We start from the raw sequence: 17,318 nt of genomic DNA, 5'->3' as shown, positions 1-17,318 counted from the left end.
CAGTCCGGTCAAACGACATCATGTCAGGATCCGCTGAAATCGATGAAGGATTTTACTCTCGACAGCTGTGAGTAGTGCTGATCATGTTGATGGATTGTTATGCATTCCGAGAGTTACTGCTGACGCTCTCCTCCTTCCTTCCACCTGGCTCAGGTATGTCCTGGGACATGAGGCCATGCGTCGGATGGGCTCAGCCAGCGTCCTCATTGCGGGGATGAAGGGCCTGGGGGTGGAAACGGCCAAAAACGTGATCCTGTCCGGAGTGAAGTCCGTCACTGTGCAGGACGAAGGTCAGACCTCGTGGAGCGACTTGTCCTCACAGGTACTGACAGGAGAGGGATGATGTATTGTCACTTGATCAAAGTTCTTACTTCGTTATTTATTCAAAGTGCTCATGTGACTGTTAAATAGGTCAGATTATCCAGGGTGTCAACACTTTCTCAAGGGTCTCGTTGATGAAAAAGATAAAATTCAAACTTTATTGCCTCAAATCCACGTTTTCGTTCATTGTCAACCATTTCAATTTTGGATGATAGGATCTACATTCAGAATCTGCTGTGTCTGTTAGAGCTGGACTGGCTCCGCCCACACATAGGGTTTGATTTCTGATTGGCTGGTTGGAGCAACACACTTCTTTAAAATGTAAACAAGCTAGGGAGAGAGAGGACAGACTGTCTTCACTTCTGGGGCGTCGTTCCTTGTATGAAAACAATTATTACTGTTGGAAAACGATGAGGAAGTTCATTTTGCATAATATGACCCTTCTAAAAGTATTAATTGCATATACTTGTTGTATATGTTGGTTGTACTGCAGTCATGTTTACTGGTGCACGGTGGTGTGTATACTGCTATTGTTATTATTATTATTATCCGTCCATCTTCAATCCTGCTTTATCCTGGTCGATCACTCAAATGGGAAGAGCATGCAAACTCCATGTCATCACTTTCTCACTGTGAGGAGAAAGTGATGACTACTTTATTATTATTATTGTTATTATTATTATTATTATTATACCTGCAGAAAAAATATCTACGTTGAACAACTTGTCTCTTTATAAATGTTTTGGCTCACGAGGGTGAGGAACTAAGAATGCATGGTGAAGTAGTGGTTTGCACTCTTTCCTCACAATGGGAACTTCTCCCTTTGTTTTTTTTTTGCCGTCAGGCAAAAGTGAACACTTGCGTTTAAGAATAGCCTGTTGAGAGGAAGTTATTATTCTCTGGCATTCAGTTCCCATGATCTGTGATTTTATAATAATTATTTTCATCGCCATCTTACACAAAGCAGCTGAAACAACATGAAGTTATAATCTCCACACCAAGTAGAGTGGGAAAACTCTTGGGCCGAGATTGTTTTACCGACACACTCTTTACTGTCGCCTCCAGTTCTTTCTGAAAGAGTCCCACGTCGGTCAGAACCGAGCCTCGAGTTGCGTCCTGCAGCTGGCCGCCTTAAACCCGCATGTGCACGTGTCGGCGCACACCGGGCCTCTGGATGAGGAGCTCGTTCTGAAATTTCAGGTACGACGCATCGAGCTGCCTCGTCGATACTCGTTGGAGTTGAGAGGTTGAATGAGCAAAACACCAAGAATGTCACATTGTTGTATGGTAACATGGATGAAGAGACTTTTGGCAGAATGAGTGACCTGCCGTCCTCCAGGTGGTGGTGCTCACTGACTCCTCGCTGGATGATCAGAAGCATTTTGGAGAATTCTGCCACTCTCATCGCATTAAACTCATCATAGCAGACACCAAGGGACTCTGCGGGTAAGTGCATAGCCAATTGAAATGAATTTAATGACGGTGTAAAAAGGTAGATGTGAAAACATGGCCGTTTATTTGCAGGCAGCTGTTTTGTGACTTTGGCGAGGCGTTTGAGGTCCTCGATCGGGACGGAGAAATGCCCGCTTCGGTGATGATACAACATATCTCAAAGGTCATACTTTCTTTTTGTTTTATGGCTCTGGCCTGTTTGCCAACTCAGGAGTTTACCGAGTTGGCGAGACTACTCACATTCTTTACATAAGTAGAAGCACAGACACTTGTATAAAAACGACTTTGGACGCATTCATCTTGTCCTGAAAGATATGGAAGTTGTAAAGTAATTAGTCAAACATGATTTTATTGATAGCAATGCATTTTTCGTGTGTTGCAACCTGTGAGAACTTCTGGAAATCCTCCATGTGTGTGCGTCATACAAGAAAACTAACCTCAGATTATTCTCATGACCTTTATTGTTAATGAACGCGACTTTCACTGACACGGTTTTCAGGACAACCCTGGCGTGGTCATCTGCACGGATGACAGAAAGCATGGACTTTCAGATGGAGCCAAAGTTTTCTTCTCCGAAGTCCAAGGCATGACGGAGCTCAACAACATCCAACCCATGGAGATCAGAGTTGGTGGTGAGTGTCACTTTATCATGATTCCTCCTTCTTTGTGATACGTTCTTAATCCAATCTGTTCATAGTCACTGTGCCAAGAGCCACAGTCGTTCCCACAATACATCCTGCTGAAGCTCCCAATAAGACCGAAGTCTTTATCACATTATCTTCAATATATAACTCCAATCAACAGGCCCGCATTCCTTTACTATCTGTGACACTTCTGCGTTTTCTGAGTATGAACGTGGCGGCGTAGCGACTGAGGTTAAACAGCCCGTCATGCTCAACTTTGTAAGTACGAATCAAGAATTATTTTAAGCTTAAAAACATTTTTTTTTCCATCGGTCATTAAAGTCATTAAAATTGCTGATATGAATTACAGAAACCACTCTGTGAGGCTTTGAATGACATTGAGCAGCTGACATGGACGGACTTTGGAAAGATACCAAGGCACCAGACTCTGCACTTGGTGTTTCAAGCCCTGCACGAGTTTGTGAGGAACGAACAAAGACTCCCTCGCTCTTGGTGTCAGGTCTGTTAAACTTAAACCTGTGTTGGTGTTGCTGACTGGTCATTACCCCCCCCCCCCCCCCCCCCCATAACTCACTTGTTGGTGACTTCTTGCTACAGTCGGACGCAGACTCGCTGCTCGCCTTGGTGAGAGAGCTGAACACCGTCGCACAGCTGGAGCGGATCGACGAGGCCGCCGTGCGAAACCTGTCCTTCACGGCACGAGGCGATCTGGCTCCTGTGAACGCGTTCATAGGGAGCGTGGCTGCACAGGAAGTGATTAAGGTAAGGGCAGCAGTCAGTGCCTGTAATATTTACATCTTTTCGAATGTTATTTGAGTGCTAAACATCGTGTTTAATTGAGGGGGGGGCGGAGGCTGCGTGTTGATTTGTACCCTTTTGAATACCCCCACAGGCGTGCAGTGGGAAATTTACACCTCTTCAACAGTGGCTGTATTTTGACGCATTTGAGTGCCTTCCTGCAGGGGAGGATCGGCTGACAGAAAGTGCAGTTTTAGAGGTTTGATGCTCGGAAAACTCAACAGATGTAACAAGAAGCGGTCCAGATTCAGACCTGAAAAACCCCCCAATTTTTTTTGTTTTCTCTTTGATAGAACGGCACGAGGTACGATGGGCAGGTTGCTGTGTTTGGGTCGGCGTTCCAGGAGAAGCTTGAGAGGCAGAAGTATTTCCTGGTGAGGACGGGTTTTGATATTCGTCCAACAGAGGGCACCCTATGCTCTCTGATGCAGGCTCTCGCCATCTGTGTTTATCTTTGATCTGGTCTGGTGTTGATGATGGCACGGGCAGGAAATGGCTGTGATTCAAGGTGGCGTTTCCTGGCAGCGCTGACCGCCGGCACGGGGGTCCGTCTAACAGCGCTGCACCTTTTTCTGTTTGTTGATTTGACATGTTTCACCGAGTTGAACAGTTTGTGCATCGGGGAGTAAAGTCACATGCAACAACAGACGCAGGATTTTGAACAGAATCCAAAAGATCTTGTCTATCTGCAATGCATTTGCATCCTTACTCTAAAACCACTCTTCCTTTGCAAGGTCGGAGCTGGAGCCATTGGCTGTGAGCTTCTTAAAAACTTTGCCCTCATTGGGCTCGGGGCAGGAGAAGAGGGGCTCGTCACCGTCACAGACATGGACTTCATAGAAAGATCCAACCTGAACCGACAGTTCCTGTTCAGGTCTCAGGACATTGGGGTGAGGCAGCACACAGTCCAGCATATCACAACCGCCTCTTCCACTTCTCCTCATCGTCATCCTCTCCTTCCACCTCTCCCACTTGACGTCGTTTCTTGTTTATGCTGGCTAATTGAAAACCCCTGGGGGTCTACTAATGAGACTGAACATACCGTGACCGTCAGAGATGTGTCGTGTCCGACTACACAGATCTCCCATTCTGCATCACATGGGATTGTTTGGCTTTGTGGTTTATTTTAGGAACACATCAAATAGCTGATCTCGCTGTTTGGTAAACAACGATTGGTACCTCAACTTATGTCATGTGTTTCTGTTCAAACGATGCCAAGCAAGTGTGATTTGCGGATTTTTACTGTTGCACATTAGAGGTCAGACTGATTATTGTCAGGAAGCATAGAGCAGCTCATTTGTCTTCTATATTGGTAATTATTTTTAAGAAAAGTTAGTCGAAATACCCAGTAACAGGTCCAGTTAATCGTCCAAAATGTGTAATTGCCGATTTCTGTGCCTCATTTGCACGTAGATGTTATTTAGCAAACATAAACAAACTTTTCTATGAACAGAAATCTAAATCAGAAGTTGCAGCCAAAGCCGTGCGCGACATGAACCCCAAGATGAAAATCACTGCACATCAAAATCGTCTGGACCCTGACAGCGAAGGAGTGTACGACTATAATTTCTTAATGGGTCTGGACGGAGTGGCGGCCGCCCTTGATAATGTGGAAGCCAGTGAGTCTAATGTAGAATAAACAAATCCCTCTATATGGAACCGTTTGCACTAGATAAGTCTAAAAGAAAGCGAGTTGCTCTTTCTGCTGTTCAGGGGTCTATCTGGACGGACGCTGTGTCCAGCACCAGAGGCCGATGCTTGAGGGAGGCACTCTTGGGAGCAAAGGTCACACCCTGGTGGTCGTCCCTCACCTGACGGAGTCCTATGGACCAGCCAAGTCAAGTTCCAGCAGTGCCATACCACTGTGCACCCTCAAGAACTTCCCTCACCGAATCGAGCACACGCTGCAGGTAGGAAATCAAGTTAATTTATCGTGAATAGGCTCAAATCTTGACCTGTGGTGTTGGGGACAACGTCAGCTAGAGTAATTAAAATCTACATTTCAATGGCTTGTTGAAGTATGAGTCAGATGTCTCTCCAGGAATTGATGGATTTGAGAGTCCAACTCTTCAAATAAATCAGAACTGTATTTCAGCTTTTGACTTAATCATCGTCAAGAACAATGTTTGTGTGCAATAAATTATTTTTTGTTTGTTTTAGTGGGCCAGGGACCAGTTTGAAGGACTGTTTAAGCATGCGCCAGAAAATGTGAATCTCTTCCTGAGGTAAGAAAAGATTTCATCCTTCAATAATTCATCCCCACATTCATAGCGAGTCTCCACTCTGGTGCCAATCTGCTGTCACTTAACTTGCTCTTTTTTTTTTTTCAACAATGCTTCCTTAACAGTCTCTTATAAAGCATTCCAGTCAACCTACAAAAGCTAATGAAGTGGTTCGAGCTCATTATTCTGTTTTATAAACAGGAAAACATGTGGTTGGCTTTTTAGCAGCAAAACCCTAAAAAAAAAAAAAAAGAAACGACAGTCTATCCTTATAGTAGAGACATTCCCTTGAGTCATTAAAGGATATGTGGTTTATTTTTAGTCTATTGTCAATCTGAAAGAAATGTGGAAAGCTAAGTTTGCTATTTCATAAGCAAAATTGCTAGAGATTAACATAAAACAGTAAACTATTTGTAAAAGAACAGATCAACAGTGATGGATTTGAAGCACCAGCTACAAACAGAGTCTGAGCTTTGAGTGCTGGAGCCGTCCTAATCCAGCCATTTTTTTTCAGAAGTTCCCTGTTTACTTTGGTAAGACTTGACAGTAATCCCGCACTCGCTGTAAAGTGCTTAAACACTTACTTCTGTCTTTACACAGAAGATATAACAGTTTCTTTTATTACTCTTAAGTTAAGAGACGCTATCATGAATGCGGGTTCACGGATACTCTCATCATCGTTCCTTTCCGGTTGATTTCGCAAATATGGAAAAAAATAAAAAATAAACTTCTCTGGACGTTTCCCCCTGAGGGGGTCAGCTTCATGTCATAGTCCAGCGCATTTTAAGTCATGGGTGATGAGGCCATGGAAAGAAACAATCATGTTTCGTGTTGTTTCAGTCCCACCCACACCGCTCTAAGCAGAACTTTGACACTCGATGTTCCTGTTTGGACGTGTTGAGGTGTAACATTCAGGCAGATGTGTTTTGTTTCCACTGTGTATCCACCGTTGTACGGTGAGCCGGCACGTAATCGTGGCCACACTGACTACCCGTTCTTGTGGCTTTGGAGTTGCACTGATGCAGCGCGTTACAAACGCACTAACCTTTTGCTTCCCCCGCTGAGAAACGTGAAATCGGGAGTCAAAGAAATTCCTACTTGAGTCACAAAGTACACAACGCCAACGTTGTCTTTCATTTTCACTTTATCAACTTTTTATTTTTTTTTATTTTAGCTATAAGCTGTTGCTACAATCTCAATACTGTTTTGTATTAACGTTTTCTCCTGTGGACGACAAACAGAAAGATATTCCAAAGGCAGGATCACTCATGAGGAGTGAGTTTTCGAAACACACTTGATAACTTGCAATGGACAGTTTAACTTTCATATGTGCATCAGATTTTTCAAATGAGTTGGCAGGTTAACACTGGACTCTGAATCAAAGTTGGCCTGCTGGTCATAGTTGGCACCAATGCATAAACATAACACGTCTTTTTTCTTTCTTTCTTTTTTTTTTTTAAACTGTGAATCACCTGAAGCTCAATTTTCATTTCCGAAAACTGCATTACAGATATAGATTTATTTAATTAATTTATTGCGAAACCCTTTTCCTTGTATTTCTGCACAGCTGGTGGTTGTTTTATTAGTTTCATGGTTGTTGTCTTTCCTGCAGGGATTTGGGGTTTGTAAAGCGAACTCTGGACCATGGAGATGCTGAGGCCCTGGAGATTCTTGGAGGGGTGTGCAGCAACTTGGAGGACATGGAAGCTGGGGGTCAGCGTCCAAACAGCTGGGAGGATTGCATCAGTTGGGCACGCTGCAAGTGGGAGACTCTGTACAACAACGAAATCCGTCAGCTTCTGCACTGTTTCCCTCCGAAAGAGGTAAAATTAAGCTTAATAACTCTCCCTACAGCCATGTACTTTGAATATGTAATTAAAGTTTATGGGCACAGAGGGGCACTGTTGTGTATGAGGTGTTTGCATGCCGATCAATTAAACAGGGAAGTGAAGCAGTGGTGTTGCATTTTTGTTTTTTCCACTGAGATCACTATTAACTTTGTGTGAAACCTGAATCACACAGAGCTTTCTGCTGATAAATATCTCCAAGGGGCTCTGGGGGGGATTATAATCTGTCGAAGCATCCAGACAGTGATGTCACATCTTTCTGTCACACTCGGGGTGGATCAGTGTCAACCCAAACAAGCCCTCACTAACCCCAGTCTCACTTCTGGGCCTATTTAATGTCATTACAGGTCCTGGAGGGTTTTGGAAAACTCCTTCAACCAAAAAAAAAAAAAAAATCATCCATTCATGACCACTTAAATATTTACAGAAAATGCTTCTTCTTTTTAAAAAACATCTTTATATCTTTCTTCATAGTCATTGCACACCCAACCATAACTGTTGCTGTTGTTTTGAGTGCCGGTTCTCCTTTTTCTGTCCAAACGTCTCTTTGTTCTCATGACGTTCCCCTGAAAAGTCATGTGTAACCACAGACTTTAAAACATCAGCTTACCTGACATATACCAAAACACAAGCAAGGCGGTTGACCACAGTGAGCGTAACAGCTGCCAATCTGTCAGACGCAAACATGGAAGTAAATATGGCAGCCAGTTGTAGGTGTGTGAATAATGTTTGGCTAAATCTATGTGTTGGAGCGTGTTTATTTTACACATGCGTCACTGTGAGTCTTAAAGCTGAAATTTAGTGAAATAAAAGCTGTTAAACTAGAATGTGGTAGGTTAATAAATGTTATATGCATGTTTAGGTATGCAGATAATCTTTGTGTATTATACACGCTGTTTTACAATATATGGATCCTACAATTGAAAATACTATGAATTACTCTTAAGGGGATTAATAAAGTTTTAGTAATGGGCAGTGTAACACTGGGGTTTCAATCTTGTTTTCTCATCACATGAACACGATACCTTGGTCTGTTGTTGCTTCAAGTGCTTTTGATACTTAACTGGTCAGCACCATTTGAATATCGCATACCACAAGTCAGTAAAAGAACTTTAACATAAAGGATGTCTTAAAAACAACAGCATAAGAACACTTAAAAAAAAATTTTTTTTTAGATTTTCAAATGAATGTACTGGGAAAAAAATAAAATATGATAATTGCACAAACTTGAAAGTACAAAATGATGTAAAATAAGATTAAGAAGTAGTTGGAATGAATATTCTTACTGCATTCTCACATTTTTATTGAATAAAATAACTGTCTTCAAGTCTTGCACTGAAAAGAAAAAAGAGCGAGAAATAAGAGAGATTGGTGCGTTCAGTTTTTGCAATCACTAAATAAGGCAAATGACTCAATAAAACAGCAATTCCATATAACATAAAACCCCAAAACTCGTACCAGCATGTAAAGTAATACATTTTACGCGGGTACATTTCGAGGGCTCATAAACTTGATTCATAGGTGATTGAAGAACAGGAGGCTCACAGGAGAGCAGCATTAACGTTTCTAAACGTATTATCCTCCCCCGAAAGGAGAAGTCATTGTCATTGTTATCACCTGTCCTGCTCCTCGGCCATCTGAAGCCTAATCCTGAACGGGAGAATATTATTGGTGCCTTTTGGCTACTAAAGAAATGCCCCCTGCAGGACAAGCCGGCCCCGCCAGTAGGAGACTCTCTTTCTCGGCATATGGACCATTTGGTGACTTCAAAGCTCTCAGGCCTCTTTGTTCCTTTATCTGACATACAAATTGTGGAGTCCACACGCAGCTGATAACAATATTAGTCTGTTTGCGCTACAGGAAGTCTGCAGGTCTGCTCTGTTGGAAGACTAAATGACCAACTGAGCTTTTATCAGGTGATTTACTGGCGCGCTGCGCCAAAGATGAGCCATTGAACTTTATGTTAATGTAGGTTTGACCTCCACCTCCTTCTTCATCTTATTATTATTATTATTATTATTATTATTATTATTATTGTTATTATTATTTCCAAGATGTCATGCATTTATACACAAGACAGAGGTCTAATTGTTGCCAATAAATGTTTATTACTGTGAGATACAGAGAAGATCTCAGTTGGTTTTAAAGGTTTTACGGCTGTTGATCAAGGATGAAAGGTTTTTGTTGTTTTTGTTTGTTTTTTCTCTGTAGGTAACTGCAACTGGTCTACCCTTCTGGTCTGGATCTAAGAGATGTCCTCACCCTCTGACCTTTGACCCGAGCAACGTGAGTCACGTCTGGCCCAGTTCCTCATGCTGTAACATACACTCACTTGATGTGAATGACAGAAAGAAACCACACTATGTTATGGCCTCTCACATTCCTTCTTTAGCTGGTTTATTTCTAACCCTTAAATGCATTTGCACTAAGATACAGCTCCTCTGACCCCTTGACTTTTTTCGGTATATTGTCATAATGAGTAACAATAGACACAACGAGGCTACAATTCGCTGGAATCACAATATAATTGAGGGTAATGGTGCAATGATCAGAGTTTTGCTTCACTTCTTGTCTTTTAACAGACTTTCAATCTTCTATTTGTATGAAATGTGATTTAGTTTTGAATATCTTCTATGAACGCAGTGTGATCATATGAGTCAAATCATCAGGCCATGTAGATAAAGCACAAATTAGTTTTTTTGTCTTTCTCTTCATGACAATTTCCTGAAAAGTTATACTTGGATGTCTCCTTTAGACCGCTCACATGGATTATGTGGTGGCAGCGGCGAACCTGTATGGGCAGATCTACGGGCTCAGAGGGACAACAGAGCGCACGGCCATCCGAAATATCTTAGAGGGCGTTCAGGTGCCAGCTTTCACTCCCAAGTCCTCCGTGAAGATTCATGTTACTGACCAGGAGATGGAGGAAGACAAGAAAAATGACAGTGACGATGCCGGTGAGTTGGTTTCTGTCTCTGCGATATCATAGAGTTGCTTTTTTTGATCTACAAAGTTTCTCAATAAATAGATTTCACTTTCAGTTTGAGTGTGTTTTGATGGATGAGAAACATCATGGGCAAATGAGAGTAGTCAAATGGAGGTTTAGTGGGTATTTTGTCCCGCTTGCTCGAGAACGATCTGCTAGAAACGGTACCGCCATGGATTGATAGCGAGAGCATTGATGCTGCACTGATAGAGCACTGACAGTGTGATACGGCAGACATATTGGTGGAGGAAGTTATCAAACATATCAGATTGTGACTGAAAACGAAGCTGAATTTGGCTAAAAGAAGAAAAAAATGCAATATAGAGAAAGGAAAATTGAATATGTCAGAAAATTGAAAATTCAAGAGAGGGCTACAAAACAGAAGGTCTCACGATAAAGTCCTGACAAGCAAGCCAAGGAATTGCCTCTTACTACAATAACAGCAGCGGCATCTCTGCTGAAGAATGAAGTAGTTTACATTCAAATGCATTAAGAACAGATCCAATCATAAACAGCATTGCTCTTTTCCGTTGTGCTAAATAAAACAAAATACATAAATGACTGCTCGAGGTTTCCCATTGAGTAAACTGCTAGGTGGGTGAGCTTGTTCCCAAATCAATAATTGATCATGTATCATCCTAATACAATAGATCAGTGAATAAACAGTACAGCTGCAACATTTGACTTTATTTCAATCAGTAGAACACCATAAATCAATTTCCACAGGTACTGTAACACCATGACAGAGCACAAGCCATTAAAATTGTGAGAAAACTTCCAAATGAATGAATAAATGATTTAAATCTCAAGTCACGGCCCTCAATAATCCCTCATCTCAACTTAAAAAAAAATAAATAAAAAATTCAGATCTGCTAGGACAACTGGAATTCTCTTTCACTTTTTTCCACCTTTTTCCACTGTCTTTGTGTCCTTCCTGCAGAAAAAGCCCGGCTCGAGGAGTTGAAAGAAAAGTTGACTTCATCCTCTCTGAATCGCTCGGCTCAGATGTTCCCCATTGACTTTGAGAAGGTATGATGAGCGCCGTGGCTCGTCTGCAGCAACACTCTGCAGAGGCGGCAGACAGTGACACGGCGGCGACGGAGTCGTGGCAGGGAGCTGCACTCACAGCTATACGTGCTCTCAGAATATGTTTTTTTTTTTTTTTTTTCTCCATCGTCGGGTCCTCAGTGACCTGAATCTGAGCAGGTCCTAAACACAGTCACAAAACAGTGCTGGCTCTGTCTTTGCACAACCGTGCTTTGGAGCAAAGTTATGTCTATAACTGTGTTTCTGTTTTCAGAAATAATAGGAGCAAAACAGCAGCTCAGTCAATTCATTGTCACTGAACGGGTTACTGTGTTAAAACTAAGGCAGCACACTTCTGTTGATGCTTGGCAGCAGAATGGAACAGCGGAAAGGCTGCAAGTAACTCAGTCTTTAACACTCGGAGCCCCAAAACAGAGATTTCCCTGTGTAACAGCTCCACTGTGTATCTAACCACTGTCACAGTCCCTTTTCACACACTTTCACTCAACGTCTTAACAACTTATCACTCTGAACGGACATTAAATCAGGCTCAGTTCTTGGCTAACAAGATTCAGAGTGATTCATTTTTTTGTAGAAACTTATCAGGGAGTGCCGACTTAGATATACTGTACTCCCAAATTCCCAAAGAATGTCCCAAACAATATCCTCACCAAATTTTTCCTCAAATTCAGTTACGCCCTAAATTCAACACAGTAAGTTAGTGGAACAAATCTCTCTCTGAACTTGGACTCTTGTTTCTAATCTTCTGGGAATTAAATGAGAAAACTTTGGTTCTAATTTTTTTTACTCGTCGTACAGTTTATGTTTCTGTGGTCTAATGGTCATTGCTCTCATCTCGCAGCGAGACGATCTCTGATCATTTGATATTGCGCCTGTATCTCTCTATGGGCTGTGATGGACTGGTGACCTGTCCAGACGGCCTGCATTCATTATTAATCAGCTTTAAATCGCTCAAGCTCCCCACAGCTCTGAATTGGAGGGAAAAGTTTTAAATGAAGTGCATCTGCATCCAGGGTCGTCTTTTAACCTGTAACATAAACATGGGAAAATTACCCATCTAACGTTGCATGTAAACAGATGGTTTACAGCATGTGTTTGGCATTTTATAATTTGATTTCTTGGCTTCAGCAGAATAATTGAAAAAAAAAAAAATTTCTAAAAACACGTTTGTTGTATATAATTGCAGTATTGTTTTGGTGTTTGTCTTGTCCATTGGGAGGTTTTTTAAAATTTAGAATTCACATTATATCAAGAATACCCCGTGCAACACATTAAGAAACTAAATATACTGCAACACAATTATGTACAAGTAATGCATTGAATTCATAGCAAAGGAAAACAACTTAGCCATACAACTAATCCAAATAGATATGATAAGTATTCTTCTACATTTTTGCAGCCATAACGATTTTCCCCTGGCGAGGAAGTGTTTCCTCATTATTTCTACCATTAATCTGTTGACTTTCTGACCCATCTATGTTTTCTGGGTTTTTCCAGGAAAGAGAACAAAACTGAAAGGTGACTTGCAATTATTTATTTGTCACCTTTCAACAACAAAATGTTTAGTTTGAAGACAACAAAGCCCCTTTGACTCCTCTAAAAAGAAGGAAGTCACAAGAGGCAATGCCAACAAGATAATTAGTTGAACCGCGGTGACAATGAGAGGAAATCCTTTATTTTATTTATATAGTATTCCTGGCTCAACAAAGCACTTCAAGTAAGCCATAAAGTACCCAAAGAGGAATTTGGAGAGGGTGAATGACTTTAAAAAGTTTCCCCAAGCAAAGAATTCAGTGACTCAGTAAAATGAAGGTGTATGAGGTACGTATGTGCCTATCGGGTATCATCTTGAGTAAGAGCCAGATTCCCAAATTTCTTTAGCTTCATTTTCATCCCTATGTGCCCTGGTCTTGCCGCGGACAGATGGAATGTGTGTAGGAGGGTTTGAGCGGCATCGGGTTGCCAGCTTGAAGCCCCTTCAGCCATCCGGGAGTGACAGTCACTGTCACTGCTTTTGTAGAGCCGCGCCGGCAGGGGCATGACCTCACTGGCCACGTCGATCAAGACAGAAATCTGATTTCCACACGATACGGTGACCAATTCATATAGCAGGGTGATTTAAGTGACATGGCAACAAAGAGGAGAAAGTTCAAAGAAGGAAAAGAGCATGACATCAGGAGATACGTGTGGCTTGGCAATGGACGTGGGCCTGAACGGGCCTCTAGCAACTTCCATATATCTAATTCTGAAAGGCGAGCTTAAAGAAACAACAATGAATGTCTTTATAATGTATCTAGGTGTGTCTTTCAAATTAGATTTACCAAAAAATATTAAACTTGTCTCTGCTGTGTGTTTTATATGTGACTAACATTAACTTTATCTCTCCGCCTGCTGCAGGATGATGACACGAATTTCCACATGGACTACGTTGTTGCTGCATCCAACCTCAGAGCAGAGAACTATGACATCCCGACAGCAGATCGCCACCAGGTCTGGAGTTTTACTGTATGGCAGAGAGAGAGAGAGAGAGAGAGAGAGAGAGAGAGAGAGAGAGAGAGAGAGATAAAGATATAACAGTGACCTAAGGGGTGATGTAGATGAGGATACATATATATATATATATATATATATATATATATATATATATATATATGTGCCAACTGCTCCTCCTCCCTTGGGGTGATTTTCTTGCACTGTGCCGCTCACACCTGCCCTAAAGCCACAGAAACAGCCTCTTCAGCCATTGTTCCTGGAGCAGAACTAATCACAGCACTTTACCTGTCGCCTGGGAGGTGACACCTGAGCCAGGCCTTGTACCCACCACTCCTGCACACACACAGCCGAGACAGATGGAGGGGAAGGGGGCGGGGCAGTGCCGAGTGAGGGGACACAAAAGAAACCTAGCCTTCTGTAATCTTACACACAGATGCACGTGTTGCATCTTGTTTTGGAATAGCTTCGCCACCATTCACCGTTTAGCTATGTTTTCAGCTCAGCTTTTGTGTAGACGTGTTCAGTTCATGCAATATTTTACACATTCAAGCAGTCGTGTGGCCTGGCTCATATTTTCAGATATGTACCTGTATGTACCCCCCCCCCCCCGTACCACCACCATCAAATTAAATAAAGCTGCGATTCGAAATGGATTATACATAAGCACTGGCTTTATACTTGAACTATGACAGACTGTATACAATATAAAGTACTGTGCAGTACAATTCATACATTCAATTTCCTCTTCACAGAGTAAACGCATTGCTGGAAGGATCATTCCTGCCATCGCCACCACCACGGCTGCAGTTGCAGGCCTGATGTGCCTGGAGCTGTACAAACTGGTGCAGGATCGGCAGGAGATCAGCTCGTACCGCTCTGCCTACATCAACCTCGCTGTCCAGTACTTCGTCATGTCGCAGCCCAGTCGCGCTAAGCCCTTCGAAGTGAGTAAGCGCTCTGCACAATCACAGTCATTTTTTGTTATTAGCTTTGGGAGCGGCGAAAGGTTGAGCTCTGTGCAGCTTTCAGTCACTTTTCCATAAGAAAAAGAAAGGCACTCTATAAGGTTTGACAGAGCCCTACTGTATGCACGCTCATAAATCAGTTTGCTTTGGGGATCGGTCCGTTGAGTTCTGTGTGGATTTATATCCTTCCTCCTGGGTTGAAGAAACCTTAAGTTATGAATGAGTGGTTTGAGAACAAGAATCAACAGCTTACTGTCAATCTGGTGCCCATAAAGTCAGTGTTTAGATAGCTCACTGTAATCCTTGTGGTATTTTAAAGCAGGAAAGACACAAATAGACCCATACTTGACTGTGTGTTAAAAGAAATTAAGTGAACTCAAGGCCAGTGCAAGAGAAAACTAAATGAGTTGACCCTTTTATTATGGAGACCTTTTTAGGGTCAGAAATGTATTTTTTTTTCAATCTGAGGTTGTCGACATCACTGAAACCCAGAATTAAGTCTAAATGAATAATTGATGAGTCGATTTTAGCACTCTTACTAGTTTCTCTGAATGAGCATATAGCCCACCTCTCAAGGTAATCAGACACTAAATCCACACTCTCCAGCATTCCCATTGAGTGCAGCGGAGGTCTGACAGGTCGGGGTCACGAGGGGTCACCGAGTGGGGTAACTGTGTCCGGCGGGATACGAGGCTGCAGTGACAGGGAGCTCCGAGACAGTGGAGATCTGGTTTCAGTTTTGGTTACGGGCAAAAATTCAGCATCTGCATAAAAGGGTGCCATGATGACAGGGGCAGCTGTGACTTTCTCCGCAGTTGCGACGTTCCAAACATGCTTTCCTCCTCGGATACAAAGACCCCGGTGTTCTCGCAGTTGTTGCCTGTAAACTTGGTCGTGTTTTGCGCATGCCATACCTGTATCATTTCTCCCGCCTTCTAAATTTTCCTGGGATAATCACAATGTTCATTGGAGCAGCACAGAAAATTACACAGTAATTGCAAACAGTCTCACTGACAGAGTGCCTGACCTCACCCCGGCCAGAAGGCATATGCAGAGGCTGAATCATTCAGTTCGAGAGACTGGCGAACATTAATTCTTTCCAGACTTTCACTGATTGAGCTTTAATGTTCCTATGTTTGACTGAGCGGCCAAATCAGAGGCTGGATGTGATGTTGCAGAGATTCTGTATCCATGCTTCCACAGTGTTGAAGAGACATCTCATAAATGAGAGGCACACATATAATGAAACACTCCCTGAGATGAGAAGGACAGAGAGGTGGTTCGCTGCCAAATCCTCAGCTTTACAAGTGGGAGATGCTGCATGTTCTGCCAAAACCAACATTTCGGTTTTAAGTATTAATGACTAGTTTAAATATATCTATGACGCCTTCTTCCTTCCAAAAAAAAAACGAACTCTTCTGCAACATGAATTGATAATATCTTCGATATAATGTTCATTTCGTGCATGCCTCATATGAAAAGCTGAACCGAACGTATAATTAGTGTACATTGATAAACACAATAAAGGTCCTAAATGGGTATATTTCAGTGATTTCACCTCGTGAGAAATCCAGAAATGTCAGGAACATTAAAAGAGGCTGTCAAAGAGTTTTGGAACTGCACCCATGGAAAAAACCCAGTGTGCAACTGCACCACGTGCACCACGTACCTGACATACATGGATCTCTCTCTGGAAGTCTTTCTTTCCAAGTGTCTCAAGCAAAATATGTGACAGATCTCTTCCTAAGTGTGATCCTCATCTTGAGGAAGAATAAAAATTACAAAGAGCCAAATTGAGCGGGTCAGGTGGATGGGGAGTGATGATCATGTTGGTGTGGGCCAAGAACTCACACGGTTCGAGGTCAAGTATCCCAATGGAGCACGCAACTCTGCAAAATGTATTACCATTACCACATTACCAAAATGTAAATAAATGTGAATAAACTTCCGGTCCTCAGATATAGTAACTGTCTATTGTGGTTTAATTATGCAGTCACATTTCTTCCAACTGGAGTAGACTCTCCCATCACTTTGTCCTGATATATATAAATATAAGTGCTTCTCTTCTCCAAGCCGCTGAGCTTCGTCTGTATCCAGCTGGTGGTCTAGACATTATCTCACAAGCCAGTGGGAAAAAATAATGTTTAAAAGCTCTTTTAATTCCTGATGCACTTTTTTACGTTGTGCATTTTGGCGTGGGAGCAGCAGACGAGCGAACAGAAATGAGGGCAAAATGCACTTGTTAATAATATTCTTTTATCTGTCTAATCTGAGATTAGAGGAGGCTTTGGTCGGCTTTTGAAGCAACTTCAGACGTGCAGCTGTTAAATGTCACTGATCAGACATGCAGTATCAAGAGCTCGGCTTACTTTTGCAGTGACTTAGACCTCTCACTTCTCGGGATCAGTCTCAGTTCATTAATATCGAGTGACGACACTCACTGGTTATACTGGTGGTCCACTCGATGTTTGCCAAAAGTCACAATATTGTCAGCAGGAGTTACATTACGATGTCTGGTTTGACATTTGAATGACAAAACTATC

General features: G+C 42.3%; 1 protein-coding gene across 1 annotated transcript in view; it reads left to right on the top strand.

Annotated features, from left to right (window-relative positions):
• uba7 (ubiquitin-like modifier activating enzyme 7) overlaps positions 1-17,318 on the top strand; it is a 31,094-nt gene continuing 13,776 nt past the window's right edge. Inside the window, exons 1-21 of the mRNA XM_080495729.1 lie at positions 1-67; positions 154-322; positions 1,387-1,521; positions 1,661-1,767; positions 1,846-1,936; positions 2,273-2,405; positions 2,578-2,675; positions 2,767-2,916; positions 3,015-3,179; positions 3,310-3,414; positions 3,509-3,589; positions 3,950-4,105; positions 4,669-4,834; positions 4,929-5,125; positions 5,376-5,440; positions 7,050-7,260; positions 9,496-9,570; positions 10,040-10,241; positions 11,211-11,299; positions 13,715-13,807; positions 14,563-14,754. Of these exons, the coding sequence (XP_080351855.1) occupies positions 21-67; positions 154-322; positions 1,387-1,521; positions 1,661-1,767; positions 1,846-1,936; positions 2,273-2,405; positions 2,578-2,675; positions 2,767-2,916; positions 3,015-3,179; positions 3,310-3,414; positions 3,509-3,589; positions 3,950-4,105; positions 4,669-4,834; positions 4,929-5,125; positions 5,376-5,440; positions 7,050-7,260; positions 9,496-9,570; positions 10,040-10,241; positions 11,211-11,299; positions 13,715-13,807; positions 14,563-14,754 (2,727 nt within the window). The 5' untranslated portion in view covers positions 1-20. The remainder of the gene's footprint in view (positions 68-153; positions 323-1,386; positions 1,522-1,660; positions 1,768-1,845; positions 1,937-2,272; positions 2,406-2,577; positions 2,676-2,766; positions 2,917-3,014; positions 3,180-3,309; positions 3,415-3,508; positions 3,590-3,949; positions 4,106-4,668; positions 4,835-4,928; positions 5,126-5,375; positions 5,441-7,049; positions 7,261-9,495; positions 9,571-10,039; positions 10,242-11,210; positions 11,300-13,714; positions 13,808-14,562; positions 14,755-17,318) is intronic.

Source organism: Blennius ocellaris (assembly GCF_963422515.1).
Source record: "Blennius ocellaris genome assembly, chromosome: 4".
NCBI lineage: Eukaryota > Metazoa > Chordata > Actinopteri > Blenniiformes > Blenniidae > Blennius > Blennius ocellaris.
Note: the sequence above shows the minus strand (reverse complement) of the source record. Positions and strands in the feature narration are given on the sequence as shown.